The 27,547-nt window shown below is 32.3% G+C and overlaps 2 protein-coding genes across 14 annotated transcripts in view; one reads left to right on the top strand and one right to left on the bottom strand.

The window, feature by feature from the left end:
* Positions 1–27,547, top strand: part of LOC145975155 (alkaline phosphatase) — a 196,406-nt gene that overhangs the window by 51,888 nt on the left and 116,971 nt on the right. The window contains exon 1 of one of the 13 annotated variants that reach the window (XM_083105424.1): positions 6,673–6,741. The exons of the other annotated variants lie outside the window; for them this stretch is intronic. Within the exon in view, the coding sequence (XP_082961550.1) occupies positions 6,727–6,741 (15 nt within the window). The 5' untranslated portion in view covers positions 6,673–6,726. Of the gene's footprint in view, positions 1–6,672; positions 6,742–27,547 lie in introns of those variants that run through there. 13 annotated transcript variants of the gene reach the window in all.
* Positions 24,586–26,419, bottom strand: LOC145975157 (uncharacterized). The gene is made up of 2 exons (XM_083105426.1): positions 25,902–26,419; positions 24,586–25,537 (listed from the first exon to the last, which is right to left on the bottom strand). Exons 1-2 carry the CDS (start codon positions 26,246–26,248, stop codon positions 25,039–25,041), a joined length of 846 nt encoding a protein of 281 aa, XP_082961552.1. The 5' UTR covers positions 26,249–26,419; the 3' UTR covers positions 24,586–25,038.

Genomic DNA, 27,547 nt, shown 5'->3' with positions numbered 1-27,547 from the left:
TTGAAGCTCAGATAAAACTATGAATATATATGTCATATGATAAAGAGCGTATACCGTTATCTGTTTCCATGCACCAGGATTTAATTTCTTCATATCACGTATAAATAAATAAAATAATTAATAAATTATTAAATTAAACTGTTAATTATATTAATTATATATTTATCGGTAAAAATTTACCGAATCGATATATCTCAAACTATAAATATAATTGCATGCCTCTAATTTTGTTTATAACGCTGTATTATTTCACGAGAGTTTATCCGCGATATTGTATTTTCAATATTTAATGGACGATCAAGTTTTTTTTAAATTGATTTATTTGAAGTAAAATCTAATAAATATTATTTCATGAGAGTTTTTATCTTTAGCCGCATGTATATTGTAACTTAATATTTTATATCTGGACAGTTGTGTTTTAAATTGATTTATTTGGAAACCCAATAAAAATCAATTAGAAAGCAATTAAAAGGATTTTGTAGTTGATTTACATTTGAAATTTAATTACTCAAAACTGTTTGTATGATATTTGATGTCCAATAATATGTTGTAAACTTTTAAATAAAACCCCCAAATCTGAAATCTATAGAAATTTTAGTTATTCAACAACGTTAATTATAAATAATTAAATTAGTGGAATAAATTTAAACAATGCCGTTTCGGGTGGACGCATCAATATTTGAGTTACACCACATTCGTAACGTGGATGCCTCGTAGACCGCGCATACCGTGCTTCATCAAACGAAATTGCAATAAAGTATCTGGATAGAGAGCGAGAGATTGCGAATTGCTACCGTGCTCGTAAATCAAATATCATTGAAAGGCATTTTATGGGATGCTGCGTATTGGAACTTTTTGATTATCTCTCGCAACGACTAATCGGCATAAAAGGACTTCGCGTGATGTGGATTTATTTGCGAGATGATTCATATCTTGTCGCGAATTAAACAGATATCAGAGTCACGCAACTTGAGGATAAATCTCTCTTTAAGTACGACACACCCACATGCATGCGAAAGTCGACATAGATATGCATATTACATTGACTTGCAAAGCGTGCATCTGATGCTTTCGACTATGATGTGGATATAATTTCATTGCGCATTTGAGGATAGAAGTATCACATCGATACGTGAGAGAGATTTCGATGTTTTTATAATTTAATAATATTCTGAAAAAAGCTGGGAAAAAGTTGATGACTTTTTGGAGGCAATATAAAATTCGGTTGCAATGTTGTGGAGAATTTTAAAGATAATTCTACAAAAATTGCGAGCTTGAGGAAGCGGAAGGACTGGACTTGATATGCGAAAATAAGCTCTATTTATTCGTATGACAATAATTTTCAATCTAAATTATATATTTAAAAAGAAACATATTATTTTAGCATATTGAAATGTTCGAATTTTTCGCATGAGTTGTCTTTTTTCATATAATAGAAGAATACACAGTTTACTTTCATGAACATTAAACAAATTTATTTTTAAATGTTTATGTGATTCTCGTTTTGTTAATATAAAATATCAGATTAAAATATCTCTAGTTTCTGAAGCGTTAAAATATAAATTTTACTCCAAAATTTTTATATTAATATATCAAAATATCTTTAAATTATTTTAATGTAATTAATTTCTGATATTCTTTATTATGATTAAATATTAGTTTTAGATATTAAATTATGATTGGAATTTTTAAAAAATTTTTATTAAATAAATAAGTCTCTCATTTTCATGGAAAATTATATTCAAGAAAATTTTAAAATTTTAAAATCTTAAAAGAGCTTATTGGGCTAAAAGATGTCAACTCTCGAATAACATTAATAACATTTGGATACTTGAGCAGCTTGTAAAACGTGTGTGTGTGAAAGCTACTTATGTATTAATTAAGGCTGACAGTCACAAAAAGATCCTGACATTCTTTGCTTACGTTTTACGAGCAACTTTGGCGTAATCGCGAGCAACTTAACCGTTTCGCGGTTAAACTCCGCGGTAAATGTGTAACAACGTTTGGTGGATATGCACGCGGAGCTCGGAAATAGTGACGGCGTCGTGCGGTAACGCGGATATAAATCCTTAAGCGCGCAATAAGGCAACACATTTTTCCGCGACGTAGGAATTGCGGTTAAGTAGGCGGAAAACCACCTCTAAAGCTCGACCCGAGGCTGTGACATCCGGCGCTGTTGGATCGTAAATTGCCGGGAACCGTCAACGACTACAAATTGCGAGTCTCGCATCTTCCCCTCCCCTCCTCTGTCCTTCTTACTTCCGGAAAATTGTACATTGTCCCGCGCTTGTGCATCATTCGTGTATCACTCGAGCAGATGAGAGGAAGGAGCAGGGAGTGATTTCTTTTTCTTTAGCGCAGTACGCGCGCGAAAATTATTCAGAAAGTCGGCGAGCGTTATTACAGTGTCGATGCCGTCGTGAGATGAGCGATGCCAAGGCACGTCCTTCCCTCGGAAAACTGAGGAAAAGTACATTACCAAGAGACTCACGCTGAAAGTGTAAATCGCTCTTGACGTTGATATCCCGAGTTTTGCCGCGTGTGCATGAACCTCTTTGAACGGAACAGCTGCTCGTCGCGTATTTCCGGCATTATCCCACTTTCGTTACTTTGTTTCGGTACTTTAGAGACATTGCTTATGGTTCAAGATCAAAACAGATACGAGAGCATCATAAAACCATGGTAGCGCATATTGGATAAAAAGTTTTGATCGATCAATTGAAAGCTAGACATTTTTATTTCAAATTCATTCATAGCTGATTTCACTAGCGAAATTCTAAAGAATTATTTTTTTATTTTATTTTACTTATTAATTATTTATTTTATTTTACTTATTACTTATTAATTATTAATTTTATTTTATTTTACTTTTATATTCTTTCAGTGAAATTACGTTCAATTTCTTGTATCAATCATAAAAATTAGGTAGTTTGAATTTAAATCATTTAAGCATCTATATAAAAATATTGTAGCTCTGATATTTTCGTGTATACATTTTTAAAAATCTCCAAAACAAATTTATTGTAAATGTTAAATTGTAAAATCACTTAAGGCTTTAATTCAAAATTCAAAAAATGCAACGCGATGAGGCGGGGGAGTTTTAGCATTCAATGTTTTTCATATAAATTTTAAGTCTCTCTTACTTTTATCAAAATTGCAATTTAATGTTTCGTCTTCAAAAATTAAGGAGAGATATTAAATGAACGTTTCGTTGTGAGGAAAAATCAGGATTGATCAAAGCAGCTGGCTCGTAAAGCCAGGCTCGCTGACGCGAGTGAATACGGTAAACTGAGTGTGCGGTTCCTCAGGGCTTTCTAATAACGGATATGTCAACGGCTCGCTCGATAGAGATTCGAGCTTATAACGGCCCGGGGTTACGACGATATCGAGGCATGTCCGTAACGATATTAGACGGTACCTCGATTAAGTATGACCTTCGCAGGTGCATCGCCACCTCCTCTTTTCCTCCCGTATTCGCTAAATACATGGCTTTGACGCGCGAGCAGATATACCATATGACTGCGAAAGTTGCAGCCGACATATTTCACATGAAACGCGCGTCATTCGTGTGAATGCAGGTATTGTGTGCGCAAATTATGCGGAGACAAAAAGAATAGTGAAATGCGCGACGCTCTCTTTTTCATCGAATATCCGCGATATCAGGGCGCTGTGTGTGATGTGTAACGCCAACGTCGGATAGAAGTCGCGCATCAAATACATATTTCTACATCCGCGCGAGCTATGGAATATAATTTAACGTGAAACTCGAACTTGTTTAAAAGATTTGCCGCTATTTCCAATGGAAATGCATCTGTCATTTCGTCCTTCAAATGGAAAACTTCCGTATAAAATGGATCTCTAAGATTTATTTTAAATATAAAGTTGGACTTGATTATTTCTTACATATTATAAATTTTCGTTTTTTTTCAATTATAAATTGTAACGTGACGATCAATCGATCGCCAGCATTTAGAAAATTTTTCGTAATTTTAAGCAATTATTTTTTTAATTTCTCGAAATAGTAAATCTGTCTTATATATCATATAATTAATTCTGGAAATTTATTATCACAAACTTTGCAGGGTACATCAAACGGAAATTGCAGGGTACATCAAATGGAAATTGATCAGAGACATCTTGCAGGATTCATTAAGTATAATTTAGATATTCAGAGGTTAAATAAGGGAAAAAAGAGAGTATAGCGGAAAGAGTATTTCATTTACATTTTCTATTGAACTCAGAGAAATCAGATGAAGAGCACTACAAGAGTTTGCGAGCCAATTGCAAGCCGCTCGGCGATTCCTCTCAATTTATGAATCGATCTCGGGACGGTTTTATATGAATCATATCACTACCTGCGGCTTCACGACCGAGAATGTAATAAAGCGCATTTGATGACTTGCTGCAATCACATTCTTAGAGTTGTTTGCGTTGTATCAACTCTGTTGCTCTTCTATATTCGTATCGTTAATCTATAGCTGAATTAAATTCAACGTCGAAATAGCGGGATAAAATTTTCACAATTTTATATTTACAACTTATTCAAACACTAACATTTTATTAGCCACTTTATTACACGCGATTTTTAAGATTATCTTTATATTTCAGCGTAAAGATTTATAATAAAATTCCGTAAAGAATAAATAACAAAATAAATTTTAAAAAATTGACAAAACGCTTTTTATTAAAATATTCTTCCCGTTTATCAAATAGAAACAAGATTTCGCATTAAGACATTAATAAAATATTTTAATATAAAGAATAATAATTTAAAAAATATCGACCAAGATGTATCAAAAGAGATTTGCAAAAGAAATTGAATTAATAGCACAGTTTTTGTTTATTTTTTTATGAATATTATATAAAGCTAAATATATTTAGCAATTCCTTTTTTAGATCAACGTATGCATTCAGTCACAAAGGAATCTTTTTCCAAACTCATACGTATATGTTGTTCGTATCGCTGCCTTTCTCCACGCATCGCCGTAAAAAAGAATACCATACGACTACATTTCTATGAAGCGGAACTTGAAAAGGTAGAATAGTTTGGTAGCTATCAGGGTAAATATCGGACGACAGTATTGAAACGAAACTGTTTGATGTATAGCTTGTGAAAAACTTATTTGCAACGAATGCAATTCACTTTTACAAGGATAAGAGGAAAGTTTAGCATGCCGTATATATATGTATTGTTATATAAAACATTGTGTGTATATTTACATGCACATATACAAAGACGAAACGTTAATTAATATAGAACGTTTCACACCCTATTAATTTTCTACTAATTGGCAGTATCAATGAACTCGATGAGTGTTAAATTTTAATTACGCAATCGAACAAAACGTACTCCAAATGCGGTCGATCGTGGGTACTGCTGAATCGTAAGAAATCCGTTAAAAATTTTTTCTGTTAATTAAAGTTGTACAAATAAATTAGCGTATTTATTCGTATTTCGACATCTCATTACACTCTGCAAATTTAGCGGATTATTTATTTACCGTACCTTTAGGCAAAAGCGTTTACATTCTCGTATAGTATAGTATAATAATAAATATAATAATAAAATATAATAATAAAATGTAATAATAAAATATATAATAATAAAATATAATAAAATAATAATAAAATAAAAGTAATATAATAATAAAATAAAAGTAATATAATAATATAATAGTATAGTATAGTAAATTAGCATGGCGAGTATGTTTCAAATTTTTAATGATAAATTATTATGATAAAATTATGATAAAATTTAATGATAAAATTTTTCAACATATATATAGTCTCATATTTCTTGAATTTAAGCAATTCAGAAATTTCTCTTCGATTGGATGGCGCTTTTTGAATTTTTCCTACTACTTTTTTATTTGTATTCTTCATGCAAATAAAGAAAGCGTTGATCCTCATGAAGGAGTTGGAGATGCAGCAGTTTAATTTCCGTTCGCATCGTTAAGTTCGCTTGACGATGCTCGTCTACGTCGGTTCATTGCAAGAGTCATGTTGCTTCGAATAGAAACTTTATTCAAACACAACGTGACTTTATTCACGATCAATCATGGCATTACGACGCCAGGATCAGACTATTCACGCAGTTTAGCTAACTATACGCATCCATATAGATTTGCCTGGAAGCGTCCCGTCTTCGATAAGTCTCCGGTGAGCTCTAGATCTTAATAGAGCAGAAAACGCCGACTAAATTACTTCGCTATAAAGAAGATTTCGAGGGCAGCCACTTCGCGCGGGGATCCTTTCTCTCAAGGGTCATCACGATGGATGAAGTTGAAAAAACGATGAGAATCCGCTTAATGATGTTTTACGACTTTTTAACGATCGCGAAGCCGACGGAATATTTAGCATTATAACTCCTGCGACGAGCCTTCCTCGCGACCGGTATGCAAAAGAGAGCGACAATAACATTAGCGGATATAAAAATATTCTCAGAAGTTGGAGATGCGACCGAGCAAGAAATATGGATGTGGAAAAGAATATTCTCGACGCGTCCGCGAGTACGCTTCGCGAAAATATTCTCGCGGAATTGTAATAACTGAATAAGGGAAAACACGGACGGGACGTTCCAGTGTTCCTCTCGGTTCTAGAAAAATGGAAAATTTTTCTACAAAAGTGTGAGAGAATGGTTAATTGAGTTTTGTTTAACGAATTTTTTTTTCGAATACCCAACGCATTTCGCTGACGTAACGAGAATCATGTACGTGTCACCAAGAAATGGATAATACGCTGGTGAGTTAAATAACTGAGTGAAATAGATCTTCGTGCGACAGTTTAAAATTTTATTTTTCGGACGACAAATTATTATCTTTGTTTCAAAACGAATCACGCGAAATTAAAAATTTATTAAAGTTATCTCGTCGTTTCATAAGAAGATATTTTTGTAGCCGACCGTATTTATAATGATTGATATATGAGCAGAACAAAAATTGAAACTTACATTTTTGAAAGCATAGAAAAATAATTCGACTATGTAAATTTCATTAATACATGTCAGAAATATCAGTTGGCTACTTAGTTTCATTCATGTAACGAGTCACTATAAAATTCGTATTATTATCTTTGATAATGCAAACTAAAATTCTATAAACCAAATCCGATTAACCGAATTAAATCGAAGAATATCGATTATCTATACTTTTGAAGACAATTGCTGATGTTCGCATTAAAAAATCGCGAGATATTGTGTATAATTTAATTCTATTATTTAATATTTGAAGGTATTTTTTTTTAATAAATTGCATTTTTGCATGATATTTTGTATATAAGCGATTGATAATATTTATTCGCAAGTGTAAATATATTATAAAACGCGCGTGAAATAAGATGTTATTGTACTAACATTGGTAAATGGGGAATATAATGATCGTGTTTATATTGTATAGTTTTCAATTGCATAATAATTACTGCATTTATATGTATGAGTGTAATTTTGTGGACACGTTAACAAAAGGTATTCCAATATACACATTGACATATCTTCCTTTCAATGGTGCGACAACGAATTGTGCTTAATTGTGTGTCATTATTGCACGCGCTTGAAGCCGTAATCGTACGGTAATAATAGCCGGAAGCTGACATGTCGCTTTATATGACGCTCCTTGTTAACGTCCGGTCTACACTGTTGTTGATTTTGTCTCAGCGAGGTTTATCTCTTGCTTGCTGTGTAATTAAACTGCGTCGACATTATTGATGGTTAGTACGTACGTAGTTTCATGCCTTATGCTTTTAAAAGGGTTATATTATATAGGATTAATTTTTCTCATTTTTTTAGTGGAATATAATTTTCATTAATTTCCTTTTTTTGTGTAATTAAATCATGCCGATATTATTACCGATAATTAATAGTCTGTCTGTAGTTATTTATTTCATGCTTCACGGTTTTAAAAGAATTATATTGTATCAATATTCATTTTTTAAATGAAATATAGTTTTTTTGCATCTCTTCCGTCGTACGTGCATAAAATCACGATTGCCACGTTAATCTTTCGAGCACTGTTTGCATTTACCACGCAATAATGTAACGGTATAATAATAGACTGAATAAATTGATGAATAATGTTATTGTTCAACATGCCAAGAGGGTTTTTATGCGAACGGATTTTTCTGAGAATATTAAATTAAGCTTCTTTTTTCATTTACATTAAGCTCAACTGTGCTACAACAAAATGCTGTATTTTCTGTCAGGCATTTCCGTCGTGTAAATGCTTTTCACTGTATAGAGAAAATTTTGCAGTTCAAATTACATGAAAAATACATTTCCTTTTACAACATTTATTGTAAAGCTGACGTAAAGCAAACACGACATATTAATATATTTATTATTATAAAAACTGTAAATTATATACATTTGTTCTATTATTTGTTAACATTTATATATTTCTTTGTGCGTTAAATATAATTACAATGATCCTTTGTAAAATATAATAGGTATATAACATTACTGAATAAAAATATTGTGATTTTTCTTATATGTTAGTACGTTCCACATTTGCAAAAATTATATTGTAATTTTTATTGTAATATTTTCTCTTTGTGTTCGCCTATACAAAAGAAATAATCTTGTAATAATACTGAAAAAAATTACGGAAAATAGACTGTTATTTTCGATCCGCATAAATTTTAAATCCGCATAACATCACGAAAAATCGTGTAAAATTTTTTACATCTCTTTTTGCGTGCCTAGAATATTTCAAGATTACGTTTAATTATACTCAGCTTATTTAATTACAAGCAAAGATGTAGAGTATGAATTTGTATATCTAAATAATTTATTTATATTGCACAATAACACACATAAATATATAATAACCTAAGTATATAACCTAAATATATAATAACCCCAGTTACATTATTGTGTTGCAATAATGGAATAATTATATATAACAAAATCAAGCGAGCTGCTTCTCGCGTGCTATTATCCATATTATATGCGTATGCTTTTATTTATAAATGCAACGCTTAATGTATGAAACAATACGTTTACAATAGTACATTTTTTTCTTATTCAATTAATTATTCCGGTTTCACATTCCACGCCTCTGGCATTCGTTCCTTTTTCTTCTCCGCTGAACGCGAAATAATACAAAGAGGAGAGAGAAATTGCAGATGAAACAGAGATACGGGGAAAATGTGTCGTTCAACAGCGGCATAAAAATTTCTCTTCGACTCTTCTCGCGGCTACACATGTGTACCTATCCATTTTTATGAAAAGAAGAGCAATACACAAGTTTCATATATTCCTCTTATATTTTACAGATTATACATTATATTTATTATTGTTAATCGAGAGTCGAGAGGCGGTTTAAGTAAACGTTATACGTCCCTTGAAATGATTTTCATGGGACTAAGTTGGCAAGACAAATGTTTCTTGTGAATTATAGATTAAACCGAAAGGAATTCTAGATATTGTATTTTCCTTCTAAAACACTTGGGCGATATTTCATTTGTAGGAAATGAAATCAGCGTGCAGTGGATCACAGCGTACCGATACAAATTTAATATCGCGCATCTATGTATTATATGTACGTATAATGCACGTGACAAATTGTCTAAAAAGATCGTTTAAGCGCGGCACGTTTCGCAATGTCGTGTTTCTTTAATATAGATAGTATAGTTTTATATGGTCGAGGCATTTAACGAAGTAGATGGGGGTTTTATTGATAAAGCCACAGAAAATAATTCAATGTACGTGCCTATATCGTTCTAAACCATTAACGATTCTACGCTTTATTGAGCCAATATAGAATTAGTTAAATTGCGACTACCACATAGCATTAATTTTGGATTTTGCCAACTAACGAAATGCGGATAAAACGGATTACGCTATTACGTGCTAATGCAACACGTGGTGCGCGTTAATATATGTAATCCGACATAATGTTATTAACGTAATTAATATTTATTTGATTTTATGATCTCCCACACGTATCGAAATAAAATTACGTATTACTATAATTTATTATATCACCGTAATGTGGGACGAAAATGAAAATTATTCAAATGGGAATTAATGGCGGAAATTGTAATATATCGCTCATTTCCATGATAGTTGAAAGATTAACATCTCTTGCCTAAATCTGCATAATAGACAGCAATCAGCGCTACTTAATAATTCAAGGAGCATTAAACAAGAAGTCGTTAGCAACTTGCGTATTCGTCGTAATAATAATAAATAATTGTATTCCGGGAACGTGGTGATTTTTCATCTATCGTATCGTATTCGATTCATCATATTGTGTTTCTTTCCGCGCGAAAATACGGCAAAGGTATATATACGAGCGAGAGAACAATTCCCCGTATATAATTTTCGCCGTCCCTTATCGTTCTCCTCGCTGCCTTATCCAGTTCGTTTCGGGAGAGCTTTTCCCGCGAGGCGTGCAACACGAAATCAACGCAGCGGCGATAAATTTCCTTGCGCGCGCGCGCGCGCGTACGAATGAACCGGGCAGTGGAAGTTCCGTGTACACCGGAAATGCGCAAGTAGGCTTGTTCGGTCGCGAATATCGGAAGTGGAATCGCGCGCACAGATGTTTGCGCGAGACGCCTATTGTCGCCCGCCTCCGCGTTTCCCCCCCCTCTCCCTCCTGCTCCTCTCCCCTCGCATGTCCAAGTTTGCGTAATCGAGTGTTCGCCCCCGCCGAATTGCCTTCCCGTGTTGCGCCCATAAAATGGGATTTCGGCGACTCCGCGTGACTTGGAAACGCAGTATTCGCAATGAGTATTGTTAGCGGGCACCGGTCCTTTCATCGCGTCTTGCCGGGGGAATGCGTGTAATTACTTCCAGAGGCATTGATAATTTAGCGTCTCCTTCCCCCTATATTCTCCCCTTTCCTCACTCCCTTCCTGTAAACTCGGAGATTCGCGCGCGCTCGATTAGCAATACTTGGCGAAAGACGAAGTTGGATAATTCCCGGCAAAGCTGCACTGTGGAAACAGTATCTCAAGTTCTTTGTGAGAATTCTCTGTGGTTGTAGAACGCAATTACTCTCTTTCAATTTTATACAATATTACTCCAGTCTGTATAGTAATTTCTCCCTTGATAGTCGTTTTGATATGTCTTGTGGCTTTTGAATAAATATTGAATAATGGTTTTTAATTTTTTTCAGTGATTGTCTTCACCTTTATTTTACTACATTGCAAGTAAAGATAGTTTAAAGACACTTTACGACACGTGAGGGATCTCTTGACACTTTTGCAAAATTTAGTAATGTTTAAATCTTAAAATATGTATTTTTATTATAAAATTGAGTATGTGCAAAATTATAGGCGAATTTATATCTACAATATTTCAATTTGTAGAATATTAAAAATTAATTATTTAATTCAAAATTATTATTTTTATATTAAAACATACACATAAATATCCCTAAATTATCTTAAATCTCTTTTTTACAGATTATATAAATTTCATGTAGATTTCTTGAAGAAAATATTATTTTTATAATAAATATTAATTTTTAATTGCAGTTAAAGCTATTAAAACAGTATTTCTTTTGAATTATATGAAAAAATCCTTCATAATAGTCTTTTATTTAACCGATAATCTTTCAATAAACCGATTCAATTTTTTAGCTTTGACACTTAAGGCCACTTGCATTTGGAATCTTTAATTAGAATCGCCTACGATCCGCAATTTCTAGAATACGTGTTCCAGCAGCATAAACCGGTATGCATTACCATAATCGCGCGCGCGTATTTAAGGGAACAAACGGGAATAACGTTTCGCGATCACGAAGGCAAACGCGGGCTATGCAACTCGTTCGTATCCGCCAAAGCGAATTTCATGAAAGGTACGGGACGTCGTTCATCACATTCAGCGTTTTCCTTCCTTTTATCGAGATAGCTGCGAGACTCCCTCCGCTCCCTTCGTTCTTCCTCGGAGCGGCCCAGACGAGGAGAATCAACGACAAGGCTGCCTTTGTCTATCTAACCCAATTCGGTGCTTTTTCGAGCAGCTGCGCGATGAATCAAGATTTCCTCGAATATTTCTCGGAATCCAATGGTCTCGCCATCTTATCGAGACGAACTTTTGCCATGGAAAAATAAGGGATTTTTTTTAACAGAATTTTTTCCCATAATCTCGTGCGAGTATCCGCATTAATCGATGTCGTTCATTTGATATTTACTTATAAATACAATACATGGAAAACAGGAGATTTTTGACGGCTTTGTGCGAAATTAGGTTGTCTGAAAACGAGATAGATTTCGCGAGATATGCGCGAGCAGGCATTAATTTCATTAATTAAGCAACTGGGGAAATGTTCTGAGTTTCGAATTTGAATCTTTGTTCCTTCCGACGTTGAATTAAGGTTAATGAATTTTGACACAGTTCATGTATTTCAATGAAGCCTGTTGTACAATATGTCTGTTATACATATCTATCTATTTACGTACGTCTACGGATACCTTTCTCCTCTTTTTTTCGATTAATATGCTTAAATTCTAATGTTTATTTGACAAATAATTTTATAATAATTTAAATAATTTAAATATTTAAATAATTTAAATTCTAATGTTTATTTGACAAATAATTTTATAATAATTTTACGTACATTTTTAGATATATCTCAAAACTATCTTGTTATTTTATAATGGAGCGTAATTTTATTTGAATTAATTACACAGGTATAACTTTGAAAATTGAAATTTCCACGAATTAAGTTCCAGCAATGTAATCAAATGATTTAATGCGATTGAAAAGGCGCCTGTAAATACGCCATGTTGCGCGAATTATATTAAGACGTGAAATAATTCCATGTCAAGGGAAACACCCATGCTCTCACGTAGTTAAGTGGTTACAAAGGCTTCAAGGAAGCGTTGCAAAGTTAATTGTTTTTGCGGAAGCGAGGTACAGGGAGCTGGTTCCCTGCGACAACATGCGAATTTTCACGCTGAAGTTTCATCGTTGCATATAGCATTCTTTGTACAACCAAAAAGACGATTTATTTAACGTTGCTTCGTGTATTCGTGCCTCGAAATTTTATTTAGGACATTGCATAAAATTATTTTCAATGAATAATAGCAACATTAATCAAGTCATTAATAGATCGGTAAATTATTCTATGTTAATTAGTTGATGCATCAATTAGCTGTGTAAAGGAGTGTTTATTTCAAATGTAAGAATATAAAAAAAATAAGAACAAAGATGTATGCTAATCGTAATACTGACATTTGTTATCTTTTTGTTGTCTTTCTATGTTGCATAATTTCTTTACACATATTTTCTTTGTTGATATAATTGGAATGTATTTGTAATTTACATTGTATTATATATTAATTTAGATTTTATTATATTATATTTAGATTTTTATTCAAATATTTTAAATTTAAATTGATTAAGTATTTTAAATTTAAATTAAACTAATTGACAAATGTTTATTTAATATCTTTCAATATTTACATTAAGATTTTTAAAAATTACTATTAAATGTGTGATTAAAATGAGTAAAAAGAATACGAGAATACAACTGAAGCACACATTTATAAATTGTAAGAAGACAAAGTTTCTAGAAACTCTATTAAAAGATACATATATCTTAGTATGTATTTTTTCTATCATATCGCCTTTGTCATGAAAATAAATTCTGCTAAAGATTTCCACGATATGTCGTATGTATAATTTACAAATATATAATACGATAATAATAAATCGAGGGAAAAATTCAAAAATTTTGAACATTATTAGAGGAGCAAAATAATGCTATCCTTAAAGCAATTTAAATATGCTGTTAAATAACGTTATTGTTTTAAAGCATAGCTAAGTTAATATATTGTTTCTCACATTATATATACTCCTGGACAAAATTAATGCATAATTTTTTTTCACTTTTTCTTTAAAATTTTTCGTTAAAATTTAAATATCATCTTTTAAAGAAAAAGTGAAAAAAAATTATGCGTTAATTTTGTCCAGAAGTATAGATAAGCGATAAACTCGTGCGCGAATACATATATATATATATATATTTCCACAAAAAGAAAATAATAATTATATCAAGGCGAGAAGATGAAGCACGATAACAAGATCTAATGTTATTATATATGCTGTGAAATATAATCGCATGAATATTTTTAATGCAGTAATCGTATTTACCAGAAACTAGTTTACGTCTGTTCAAGTTAGTTTCACGTAAAATGTGTTGGTTCGAGATACGCATCTTTGATATATAAATCTTATTTAATAGTATACTATGTTTAACGTGACATTAAGATTTGCTTGCGGATTTACTTTGTGCAAGTACAATACTTTTTATGCAAGATATCAGTTTCATATCTCGCTTAGTGCAACAAGCTTTCGTAAATTGTCAAGCCAGGCACGCAAAATTGGAGCAATATTATTTCGAATGTGAAACTTTTAGTTTATTCTTGGTTCACGTTGTCGTTGTAGTTTAATTTTTCGCGTGGTATATAATCAACGTTTATTTACACGGCTGAGAAATAAACGGTAAAATAAATATTAGAATATTACAACATGCATGCATTGCATTGTGGTTTCCCTTATCTCTTTAATGAAATCTAGGAATAAGAGAGATCAACCCTTTTATGTAAAATTCTAACGAGAGGACAAGTATATTTCTCGTTTTATATACAAGATATCTTGATTCAAAGAATAGATTTTCTGGGGGATTTGATATTTCTTTAAAAATATCAATTTCAAAGAATATTACGCATTGCACATTTTTAATATTACATATCTTAGTAAAAGCTATTAAATTTCGAGAAAAAATAATTAACAAACTTGTTCAGCAATGATGTAGCATAAGAGAATTTTATATAAAGCAATAAAAGTAGTAAATCAAGAGTAATTTTTGTCATAATGAACGATTAAATTAAAAATATGCTTTTAAAAGGACTCTTATCGCGAAATTTTTGCATTACATAAAATTTACGTAGACGAATTATGGAGAAAGAGGTTCTTTTGTCAGTGTTTGTCTTTATCAGCAGAAAGATAAAATTGATGATACATGCGTAGTCTCCAAAGAATCTTTTGTGTAACTAGAGATTCGCGTCGAGCAATAATGCTCTTATTAACATAAGAGGTTCTTTTCATAATTTGGCCAAGTGCGGATTAATCGCGTAATGTGTTTCTTCAGGATAAGCACAAGAAAGACAAAAGTTTTAATAAGCTCCTGTGAAAATTCCGCCGACGTTAAAGTAACGCTTTAATCTGCATAAACAAGTTATAAAAAGCTGTCTTCGGGTTGTTTGTCTATTTGCATTTCTTACAAAAAGGGATGTTTATTTGCGGGATTGTTTATTCCTACAATGATAAATTCTATTTTGGCTTATATTCTCTCTTTTGAGCGATGAAATATGTGTTTATCATAAAATGCGTGCAGGATATATTTCTATCAATACGCATACATTTATGTTTTAATGGAATGTGTTTATTTTTTCGTCATTTTTATTTCAATTAAAAGTAGAACATCAAATTTGCTTTAAAATAATTGACATATTATTGAAAAATTGACTCTTTCGAAGAAAATTTCGCGCGATATATGAAAATAATTTGATGTGGTTTGATGATAACGAATAAAATATGAATAAAATATGAATAAAAATTGAAATAATATAGAAGATAAGTACAAATGTATATATTCAAGTTTCATAATGTTTATCGACTACTTTTCGCATATTTATATTTAAGTATCACTTTGATCCGCCTTTATACCGCGTATCGGCGTTATATAATATTAAAGTGTTCTTTCTCTTCACGAGTTTACGAGAGATGAGCTGACTTTTTTCACATTTGACGGCTTCCTTTCTCTCTTTTCGTTGGACGACACGATATGATTACCCACTTATATCTTCAACGTTCTCATTCGCTGCCTAATGTGTTCCAACATTAGTAGTTTAATAATAGTAGAGCAGTTCGCTGCAACACGTTGGCATCAAGATTCGCTAAACAACTTTCCAGCATTTGCAAGGGGCACGGTGTAAATATATGATAATTAACGATAATGTTGAAACGAGTTTACGATCGCACAATGCTATCAAGTTTTACGGTAGAGTTATGTTTATATTAGATTACGGATGTAACGGATTTCATTTCTAACGGAAAACGATTTGCGACATGCTTGATAGTCTTGTAAATTGGAAACTGATATGACTGAAGCCTTGCTAAATATATTCAATTATGTATTTACATTTATTAATAATTACTATTTTATCATTAATTATTTAATTTTATTTAATTTCTCCTTTCTAATTATTATTTATTATTCAATTACATTTTTAATGAATGCCAATTGTGTTTATATCGAATCAAATATACATAAAATTAACCGAACAATTTATATTATACGCAATCACAATTAAAATAAACAATTGATGAAGAGAACAATGTATATGAAAATATTATATTGTTTTTCTGTTGAAAAATAAAAATTTCTGAATATTTTACACATTATTTTTTAATCTACAAACTTTATGTATTACAACATAAAATTTTATATTCCCGATGTAAATACGTTTAGGAACTTGTTCTCTTTACGCTCGTCGGAGCACAAAATTTCTCTGGAGAATCAGTTTTCCGGCTAGAACAAGCAAGTGTACTTTATAAAAATGGCTCTGTTAAATTTTACTTTATTTTTCACATAAAATATTTTTTAATGATTGATATCATCGGAATATTAACTTTTTTTCAAAATCAACTTGATTATAGTTTTTAATTCTTCGTACAATACATTTTCTGAAAGAAATCATTATTTTATATCAGCTTCTGTTCGTAAATTTTGAATAAATTTTTCGAGAAACGATTACTATCGTTAATTTTTTGATCACATTTATTTATTAGTGCGTTTAGATAATGTTTAACAACGAATGTAACATCTTAAAATTTCTTCATGAATTATTAAATAACATTAAAGTTTATAAGCTTTATGTTTACAAGCGGAAAAAACATAAGGGATGGGGAAGGAGGCGAAACGGGTAATTCAACGGAACAACAAGCGTTTTGGGAACATATCGCGCGCAAGAGACATCAAAAACTTTACCTGGCGCGTGACAAGAAAGCGACCCGCGCGAGTTTGTAACAAAAGCTGCAAGGTATCCAAATGGAAATTATATCCTCAGTGACGGTCGCATCGATCGGCATTTGCGGTCGGAACTAAGCCGAAATGATTCGGTTAAAATGGGACTCGACTCAAAGGAATCCTCGAACAGGAATCGTCCGAATCCTTTGATAATTAGTGCCACTCGGTCGAGCAAATGCCGTCCCTTTGTCTGGCATTTAGTAAGATAGAAGACGAAGAGAAATAATTATTTTATCATAATACGATCTCATGTTTTTGTTTGCACATTTATATTTTGTATCTATATCTCTTATACTATTTTCATCCAAACTGTGATAGATTTAACTAGGATTCAATTTTTTACAGATTACTATAAGATTGCTATAAGTGCATTTATTAAATCATATCGAAAACTATTTATACCTAATTATAAGAAACAGATTTTTCATATTTTCAATATTTTTCTTGCTGTAAGATTATTTTATAAAATATTAATTGCGAGTTTTGTTTCATTTGTTTTTGCTTCTGTAGAAATCAGTTCAATCTGGATGAAAAATGAAAATCAGAGCATGATATTATTGAATCATTATATAATAAACCACGACTTATATGAGAGAGATACATATTTGAATGCAGCAATAATTATAATACAAAATAATCACTTAAATGCATATTTATATTTAATACAGTTACGAGTGTTCTATTATTTAAATGATACTTATCGATAATTATATAATTTCAGTAAGAATGTAATTATACTAATAATATTTTGAGTGATACAATTACATATGTATCATTGAAAAACTTACTTAAGAATTCTCTTAATTAAGAGATATTATAATCGCACTTATACAAACTTACTTAAGAATTACCTTAATTAAGAAGAGACATAATAATTGCAGTTATACATACATATTTAAATTTAATTTTTCATCATTTTCTTTATTGCGTGGCTCCAATAAAAAGCTCATCATTTTTAACGATCTTTAAAATTTAAGAGTGAATGTGTGTTTATGATTCTTCGTATGTTAGAGGACATAATAATCAGGGTTTGATATCAAGGTTTGACTCAACCGTTCATAAACGAGAAATTGCATTTTTCGTTAAAGCAATAGATCTGAAGAACGTGCCGATCTTCTGCAACGTTTCATCTCCTACTATTGTAGATAAATTGCGAGCTTAACCGCAACAAAGTTCCTCAACGTGCGAATTATTTCAGGCGGAAAACAATATTTCTTAAATTCACTGATGCTAACCTTCCTGTGGTCATTGCAGACGGGTAATAACCTCCCTTAAGCCAGATAATCTCTGTAATAAGTTCCTGGTTTCTTGTTAGTATCTGGTATAGTTAGAGAAGAAAGTAATTCGGAGGAGCACTCTTGTTTAGCGATTTAGAAAAGTTAAATTATTTTTTTTTTCATTAAACAATAAAGGATATAACTTTGCTTCCAACTTATGAATTTTATTAATTACTTGATTATATAAATTATTTTATAATTGAATTTCGAGCATAAAGATTTAGGTTTATGGATTTTTCGTAATGTAAACATTTTTTCTATAATTATTCTGAATAGATCATCGTCATCAAATTTTTCCTTGTCACTGTTTATTACGCATCATTGACCTTGCATTTGTTCCGTTTTCATCAAAAATAGGTAAAATTTGTTATTTAAATATCATATTCTTCTCTCTCAATATCGATATAAAAAATTTAGAACATTTCTGTTCATATTTTCAATACATATTTTTAATAATAAATTAGGTTATCGGGTTTTATTCTCCGAAAACAATATCGCATTTTTTTCCAAAGAGAAATAAAAGACAGAGACGGAAATATTTAGCGTTAAATGTGGCGTGAAAATAATGCATCCTCCTCTCTCGACAAAGAGAGCAACTTGCGGACTCGCGCGGATAAAATCAAATTTACGTCGGTTTACGAAGTCTCGTCATTCGATCGCGCCGTCAACGCTCAAAAAGTGAGAAAGGAACAGGCAATAGCGCTAGTAAAATTGCGAAAGCTCTAAAAGTTGGTCGGGAGACCAAACAGCTCGGCGTACTCGAGGAAAGCCTCGCCCCGATAAAATAACGGAAATATCCTCTCTTTTCTTCCTCTTCCCTTTCTCTCTCTCTCTCTCTCTCTCTCTCTCTCTCTCTCTCTCTCTCTCTCTTTCTCTCGCCTCTTGCATTTCCGTTTTACGAGAGACCGTTTCCTTCATTCATGCTTTCTGTCTCCCCGTCGAGTTCTCTCGCTCTCCATCCCCTGGTTCTGTCTCTGTCTCGTCCGCCCGACATCGCCAGAGAATTTCAGAACGAAACGCAAACACTTCGATTTTCGACGAGACGACGGGGGACAAAGAAAACTCGTTGACTCACGCTGATGTCGACAACCGCGCGACCGGGGTGAATCTACACACGTCGATATTGACCAACTTTTCGCCCGCCGCACGGCCGCGGTTTCGGCTTCCTTCCCGCGCGCCCCCGCAACCCTACATCGGAACGGATTTATGCGAGGACGACGACGACGGTTCTCCCCAGGTCGGTTGGATTATCTCGGGATCTCGCTGAAATACGGTATGTTCGTTGCGGAAAAATTTGCGGTGGGAACTTGCGCGGTCGTGCCATCGTCTGACAGTCCCCTCTCAAATACACAAGCGATCTTTAATCTTTCAATTATCGTGCAAGTAATTTTTTTATGTTGACTTGATTAAAATTTTGGAGCTTGAATTTTATATATTGACTTTTATAGATCCTCGTACTTTTTTAGATAATAAACGCATTTATCGAATATGGAGGATTTTTATAAATATGCGCGGAAAATTAAAATGTCGAGGGATAACAGAATCTTGTTTAATTTTGAATGTTTAATTACTGACATTACGGGACATATTATGACGACTGTTGGAACACGGTTTATCTCGGTTTCGAAAAATCGAATCTTCCGATTTGAGAGAAGCCCGCCCGTATCGCGAATTCCGTTCTTTCGTACATTTCGTACAATCGATACTTTTTACCGGCGCCACGGTTTACACTTCATCAATCTCAGTGCTCTCGCATAGCGGGACCCGAGAGTTGTAGATTTGCTATCTCTGGCATTGCCCTGCGCGCGAATGCGGGACTCGATCCAAGAATCGCGGCGGCGTGTCTGGCATACGTGACTTCTTCCGTTCTGCTAGGCAGATATGCGGGAACGAGTTGAAATCCAAAGCCGGGAGCTTCGAATACGAGGGGTTTCGTATTCGCCGGGATTTTCGCGCGATACGTTACAATGCCACGTGTGAAAGTGTGTCATGTCATGATCTGCGAATATAACAGACTTTTGTGATGCTCTTTAGCCGGATATTTTGATAAATATCGGGCACGATGACACCCACGCGCGATAAAACCTTCCTGACAGAAAGGTTGCGTCTTTTCCCTTTCACGGGCAGAGGCGACATATTTGCAGTCAAATTAAAATTCTTTCCTAAAGTCCTGTTTTATGAAAAAGTGAATTGAAAAAAATGACAGGAGAGAGAGAGAGAGAGAGAGAGAGAGAGAGAGAGAGAGAGACGATTCTGCAAATTCTAAACTTCTATTTTTTAAATACAATATCATAGATGATATTAAAATCTGCTTCTTTCTCGTTTTATTTATCTTATCTATTTATGTTCACGTTAATGTTTTTTTAATGGAACGGAATCATATTCAGTTAAAACACTACGTAAATCTAGAAAAATATAAATTTTTCTACTTGATATATGAGCATGTAAATATTATACAGCAGAATTTCAGAAGCTTGTTTTATCGCAATAAAAAAGGATTTTATTTCAAAAAAGTAATTTATATATAAGTTGCGTAAAAATCATTTGTCTGAATTTCCTCGAGTCTGACATCATAATTTATTATGAATTTTCTTAATTCTTCTGCAGAGACAAAAATATTTGCTATAAAGCAAATATTTAATAATGAATTATGATGTCAGACTCGAGGAAATTCAGACAAATGACTTTTACGCAACTTGTATAAATTACTTTCTTGAAATAAAATCCCTTTATTGCGATAAAACAAGCTTCTGAAATTCTGCTGAATTTACATGCTCATATATCGAATAGAAAAATTCATATTTTTCTAGATTTGCGTAGCGTTTTAACAACTGCATATCTGAGTGATCTATTCTACAACAAAATTTCTGATACATTTTCAATGTTTACATGATCTGATATTTTTTAAATGTTTTATATGTTAGATTTAACGCAATTTTGTTCGCGAAAAATTATTTGTACGAATGTGCGAAATCGCGAGACTAATGTATATGAATTTTTCCTCGCTTCTGACGTTATAATCCAAGATCACTGAAACTGGAACAGTCATCCTCTAATACGACATATGAAGCGTTGAAACACGTAGAAGAGACTCACATACACTGGCACAATTTATCATTTTAAATATGATAAAAAATGTATTCTAAATATGTACAATAATATAATAATGAGACAAAATGTGAACCTAATTTGATTGATTCTTCAATCAAAGATCTATCATATGTGAATGAAAAAACGTAACAAAGGTGAGACAAACTTAGACACGATGGAAATGCCACATATTAGAAATTATTGTAAATTTTTTAAACTATTATATAATAATTCAATATAGTGATATATCGCAATTTCATTCCCGCAAGATTTACTTGTCGGCAAGGCAATCAAACCGTTGGATTGCTTATAAAGTTCTTGCGGGGGGGGCAAAACGGACGTAATAGAGCGTTCAACAGTCAAAAAGAAATCGCTAATACCGAGGAACAAAAGGAGGTTAAATGAGGATAGGATCACTCCGAGAGTAGCACCATTGAGGTTCTTATGGAAACTGCAGTGCCATTTGAGCGGGGCGGAGAAAATCGTTTCTTGGATAAGAATGTGGACACGAGATAAATAAAAGAGGTCACGGAAAATGGGGAAAACCTCGGGGAAGAAAAGACATACAAATACATAGAGAGAAAAAGGGGAAAAGGAACTTGTTATGAAATTGTTCCATCTTTGTAAAAATATATATTGATTGTAGAACACGAGTGATGAGATTTTCTTCGAGCATTATTGATGAATTGATTTTTTTTCAACGAGAAAAATTGCACGAAAAAAATAAAATGCCATTAAATTTTAAAACTAATTGAACCGACAAGAAGAGAGAAAGAGAAAGATACACATTATTAATATTTTAGAATGATTCAAATTTCTATTCAGCATCGGAAATCTCTATTTTGATCCTTTGAAAAAAACTAATTCAATTATACACTTTTACGTGACATTGGTTGCTATTTTTTATAACAACAAATATTGTTTGTGACGGAATAAATTCGCAACATTCCACAACAACTTTTCGTCGACTTCAGTTCTAATTTAGCAGCGGCATGTTATACATTCCACGTTATTCAGGATGTTTCTATTTAGGTTATTCGTCAGTTATTGATGGCACATGCAAGATTCGTGTTACATGTCCGTCATTTGTCGGCTCTCTAGATTACATTGGGATACTGTATGCTATTGAGCGAAACCAAACGTATTGCGTTTCATCGTCATTTATCAAACGTGAAAAGCAATTGCGAAATATGAAATAAATAAAATTCTTATCTTCAATAACGGAGTTTAAATAATTCCTCTAATGCGTTTCTTGGATTTATATAATTTTCTTCTCTCTCTCCACATATTTTTCTAAAACTCATAAAAACATTTACTTGTACAATACAAATAAATAAATAAATAATTCTATGCAATAATAGAGAATATAGGATTTTTTTACTATAATTACAAAATGCTAAAATTGTAAAATAATCAGCTATAAATATTGCATTAAAATCTAAAGTCATTAAGATTCTACATAATCTCTTTTCTTAATCTTGACACGTATGCATGTGTATATTATTATTTCAATTAAGGATCTTTCTCCTTTGTAGGGGCTCTAACAGGGTCGATTGATGTGTTTAGCGAATATATGTATCTAGCATTCGTGTTCTAGATTATATTTGCGTGACAACGTCACGCGTTAAAGCAACATCCGCCGCTACGAGCCCGATTGTTTCGAGGCTGCTAATCCGGTCGCGCGGCTGGACGCCGACAGTGCCCCGAAACTGAAGTGTAAATCGTGCATTTATCTCGAGGCCCGTTATCAAACGTGTAACTAACAGCCGTGCGTGCAGATGTTATCCGCGGGTCGAAAGGACGGCGCGGATATCGCGTGGGCGGACCGGATAGAGCTACATATTCGTTCCCAATTCGCGGCGTTAATTACGCATCTATCTTCCGGTACTTTATCGGCCGCATTGATCACGATGTCGGTCTATTTCAGCCCGGTACGGCATTTTGATTGCCATTCCGTTGACGTTCGGCCGCTCGGAAGACCGATTTCGACCGGTCTAGTTATACTCCGCGAAATTTATTCGCCGAGTTATCTTTCCGCCTCATCTCCCCCTTCGGGAATTAATCCGTTAAAACGCGATAGGATGCCTCGATTACGCGATCGTATCGCGCGCGACTCATTTTGTCCTTGAATCGTCTAGATTTGGAATCGTAGAATCTTAGAATACGCGATTAACCTTCCAGTATCTCTATTCTAATACCAGTATTCTCTGAGATAGTCTAATACCTAACTCCGTTCTACTCTAATCTCTTTCGGTTGTTTCTTGTTATTATGTCAAAGCACGCGGCGAATATGCGCCATGTATGATAAATGTAATGCACGTGATTGTAATTGTGCCGCGCAAAATGTCGAGACATAAATGCTAATGTAGCCGTTAATTCGGTTAATGCGTGTTGCTAATCCGTTGCTATCGCAGCTACAAAGAATCAAGGAGTTTTGAAATTTCGTTTTCGAGAGAGGGTACGGACCTTACAGTCTCTTATATTCCTTTACAATTCTCACGAGAACTATTACATTTCGTTTATAATTCCTCCTTTGACTCGGCAAGTACTTTCGCTCCTTTCGTAACTTTCTCGGTTATTTCAGCAAAGTTTCGCTTCTTGTAACGTTCAGTATGGTCTATGTAAGGCGTTGCGACATTAAGAAGATGATTTGTGGTATTGCAAATTATAAAAGAAACTCTGCAATTTTTGCTTATATTCTGAATAATAATATATAAATATATTAACACACACACACACACACACACACACACACACACACACACATATATGTGTGTATGTATATGTGTTGGAATAAATTAAAAGGTTACATTATATGTAATATATTTAATAATATCGTTTTATTTGAAGGGGAGAGATTGAATAAATTTTATATTATTAATTTTTTTGTTACTATCAATGCATCACACACGTCAAAAAATTGAAGATACAATTAAAATTCAATATCTATTTAAATAAGTTCGTTAACATGATACATTTAAAAAATTATTTTCGCAAAATCAGTAATGAATTATGATACATGTAATATTTGAGAAATGTTATGTATAACATATTTAACAAATTATAAATATACAAATAATATGAAAAATATAAAATATAAAATTATATCTTTGTCGGTATTTGAAAAATAAATAATAAACAAATATATTCATAAAATTCTAGATTACATTACAATTATAATTTTAGGTTACATTGTTATATTTAATGCTATATTATCCTATATAATATTATATTTAATGCTACATCAAAAAGCAATGTAAATAATTACTCACATCCACAAAAAGCATTAATTCTTGTGTCGATCTTATAACACAGTTATTTATTGTATAATAATACAGTTATTTATTGTATAATAATCAAATAAGTATGGAACAAATTACAAAGAAAAGTTTGCGAACGTTTCGACCCTATTTTTGGGCCATCTTCAGCACAAATGTGATGATGTGATAAAAAATAACAAAAGGTTTTATATCGGAGTCAATTACAAAGTGTGCCGTCTAAAGTAATAATAAATGCTTCGGTATCTCATTATTTCGAAAACAATGACGAGCCGTTGGAGACGAATGAAGACAACTCAACTTCTCCGAAGACAAAGATCGAGAACCTTTTTAATTAATTCTTCTATTTTCTTATTCATTTTCTTTTAACATATCTTCGATCGCGCAAAGATTCTCATATACAAAGTCTGATTGATAACAAATGTGTATTGGTTGTTGATGGCTCGTTGTAGGAGTATCTATAACATTTGTGCTAGAACTTAAAGAAGAACTGCTTGCATAGTGGTTCCAACCATACGTTGGCTGTTGACATCTGTTTGATACAGCAACATTTTCAGCATTTCTGTCAAGACATAAAAAATTGTCGTGGCTAGTTGTAAGAGTATCTGTGGCATTTGTGCTAAAACCTAAAGAACTGCTTGCATAGTGGTTCCAACTATACGTTGGCTGTTGACATCCGCTTGATACAGCAACATTTTCAGCATTTCTGTCAAGATATAAAAAATTGTTGTGGCTAGTTGTAAGAGTATCTGTGGCATTTGTGCTAAAACCTAAAGAACTGCTTGCATAGTGGTTCCAATCATACGTTGACTGTTGACATCCGCTTGATACAGCAACATTTTCGGCATTTCTGTCAAGATATAAAAAATTGTTGCGATCCGAATTATGGATTGATTGATAATTGCTTGATGTAACAACATCTTCAGTATTTACGTCAAGAATTAAATAAACTACTTGGATTGTAATCCAATAATATATATATATATATATATATATATATATATATATATATATATATATACACACACATATGTGTGTATGTAAATTAAAAAAAGAAATTTATCCAAATATTCATAATCTTTGTGATAGATATATTAAATATCTAAATTTTACGATTTTATTATATATAATTTTACATATGTTACACAAAAGTATATATAAATGATTCGGAAGAGATAAAATAGTAATATTCAGGTTAGTGTCATTAGTCTTACCTCGTTGATCTAAATTCCAAAGATATTCCAGCGATTTGATGAGCATCGATTAAATGTTTCATTGCATTGAAATACTTATGTTTAACATCATTTTGAAAGATTATTTTGCAATGTTTGCACTCCATTGTTTCATTTGATATAGTATATTTATAATGTGACATCCAGTTTTGATTATCTATATTTATATTATGCGCATTTTGTAAGTGTATTCTCATCGAATTCGATCCAGAACAGCCGATCTTATACGTCTTTTCACAATTATTACATTTTGTTCGATGCTTTTGTATTAGAGAAAAATGCTTTTTTCCTTTTCTTTTCGAGAGGAGAGAATCTTTATGTTTTGTCATTATATGATATTTTATATTGTTGAATTCCTTTTTTAAAATATAAACACTGCCAAATGGCAAAAACACTGCCTACTACAAATTTTGCACTTGCCCTCTGTATTATTAATGTCTTTTGTAAAATACGCCCATAAATAGGATTCACTTTTGTTTCGTGGCATGATATCCACTTTGTATCACAGATTGTATACGACTAAATTCAAATGAAATCATTTCGACGAAAAATATAGAAACTGATAAAAGAAACAGAGAAAGATCGCAAAAAAACGTATATCTGATTCTTTGTATAAATGTAAATATTGATACACGATCGAAATTTGTCTAGCAAGTTTTACGATTCATTGCTTATTCACTGTTAATAATCTCATCATTTGCAGAAAGATTACAAAAAGAGTGAAATATTATAATAAGCGCAAATATTAAAAGCTGCCAATTTTATGCAAAATATCTTTTACAAGGAATTAGCAACGATTTCTTCCGTTAAAATTATTTACGTAAACTATCAGGTAGATAAGAAGGCAAAAGCTATGGAATATTGTTATTACTCGAAGGTTATGTACATACATACATACATACGTACATACATCTATATATATATGTTAAAGTGGAACACTGTATATATATATATATGTATATATACATATATACACAGAGTGTTCCACTTTAACACTCATACGTTCATAATTCGAAAATATGGCGTTTATAGGAAAAATGTTTCAAATAAAAGTTGTAAAGTTTGAAAGGGGAAAAAAGATAAGAATATTAGAATGTAAGTTCTAAGACTATGTGAAAGTCAACTTATTTTTTTAAATAGCACTAATTTATCCATATAAATCGATTCCCCACAATATTCTGTGTAAAGTGTTATAAAGCATAGCCAAAAATTGAATAGTTTACGAGATATTTTATATTCTAAGTTGATATAAGTTTACATACATTATGAAATATCTCATAAAATATTTATTTTCCGATTATTTTGTTTAATACTTTTAGGTATAGAATAATGAGAGGAATTAATTGGTAAAAAACACGTAATTGTTTTTAAGAAAATATGATATATCAATTAGCGTAACAAGCAACGATTTAATATTCTAACAGACGCAAATATCAAAAACTACCATTTTTGTGTAAGATATCTTTTACAAAGAATTAATCGATTTTTTCTGTTAAAATGATTCACGTAAATTATCACATTCATAAGAAAGAGAGAGTTGCGGAATATTAATCGAAGATTATATAATATTATATAAATATATATATATAATTTTATGTGTGTGTGTGTGTGTGTATATACATATATAT

Source organism: Camponotus vicinus, unplaced genomic scaffold (genome assembly GCF_025532165.1).
Source record: "Camponotus vicinus isolate PSW18456_S1 unplaced genomic scaffold, iyCamVici1.0 SCAF_7, whole genome shotgun sequence".
Classification (NCBI taxonomy): domain Eukaryota; kingdom Metazoa; phylum Arthropoda; class Insecta; order Hymenoptera; family Formicidae; genus Camponotus; species Camponotus vicinus.
Note: the sequence above shows the minus strand (reverse complement) of the source record. Positions and strands in the feature narration are given on the sequence as shown.

Bases quoted from the DNA above. Each gene is read 5' to 3' on its own strand.
- LOC145975157 (XM_083105426.1), bottom strand. From the start codon at position 26,248: ATGACAAAACATAAAGATTCTCTCCTCTCGAAAAGAAAAGGAAAAAAG. The intron at 25,538-25,901 runs GTAAGACTAATG...ATATCTTGACAG, and splicing joins TTGGAATTTAGATCAACGAG to AAATGCCGAAAATGTTGCTG.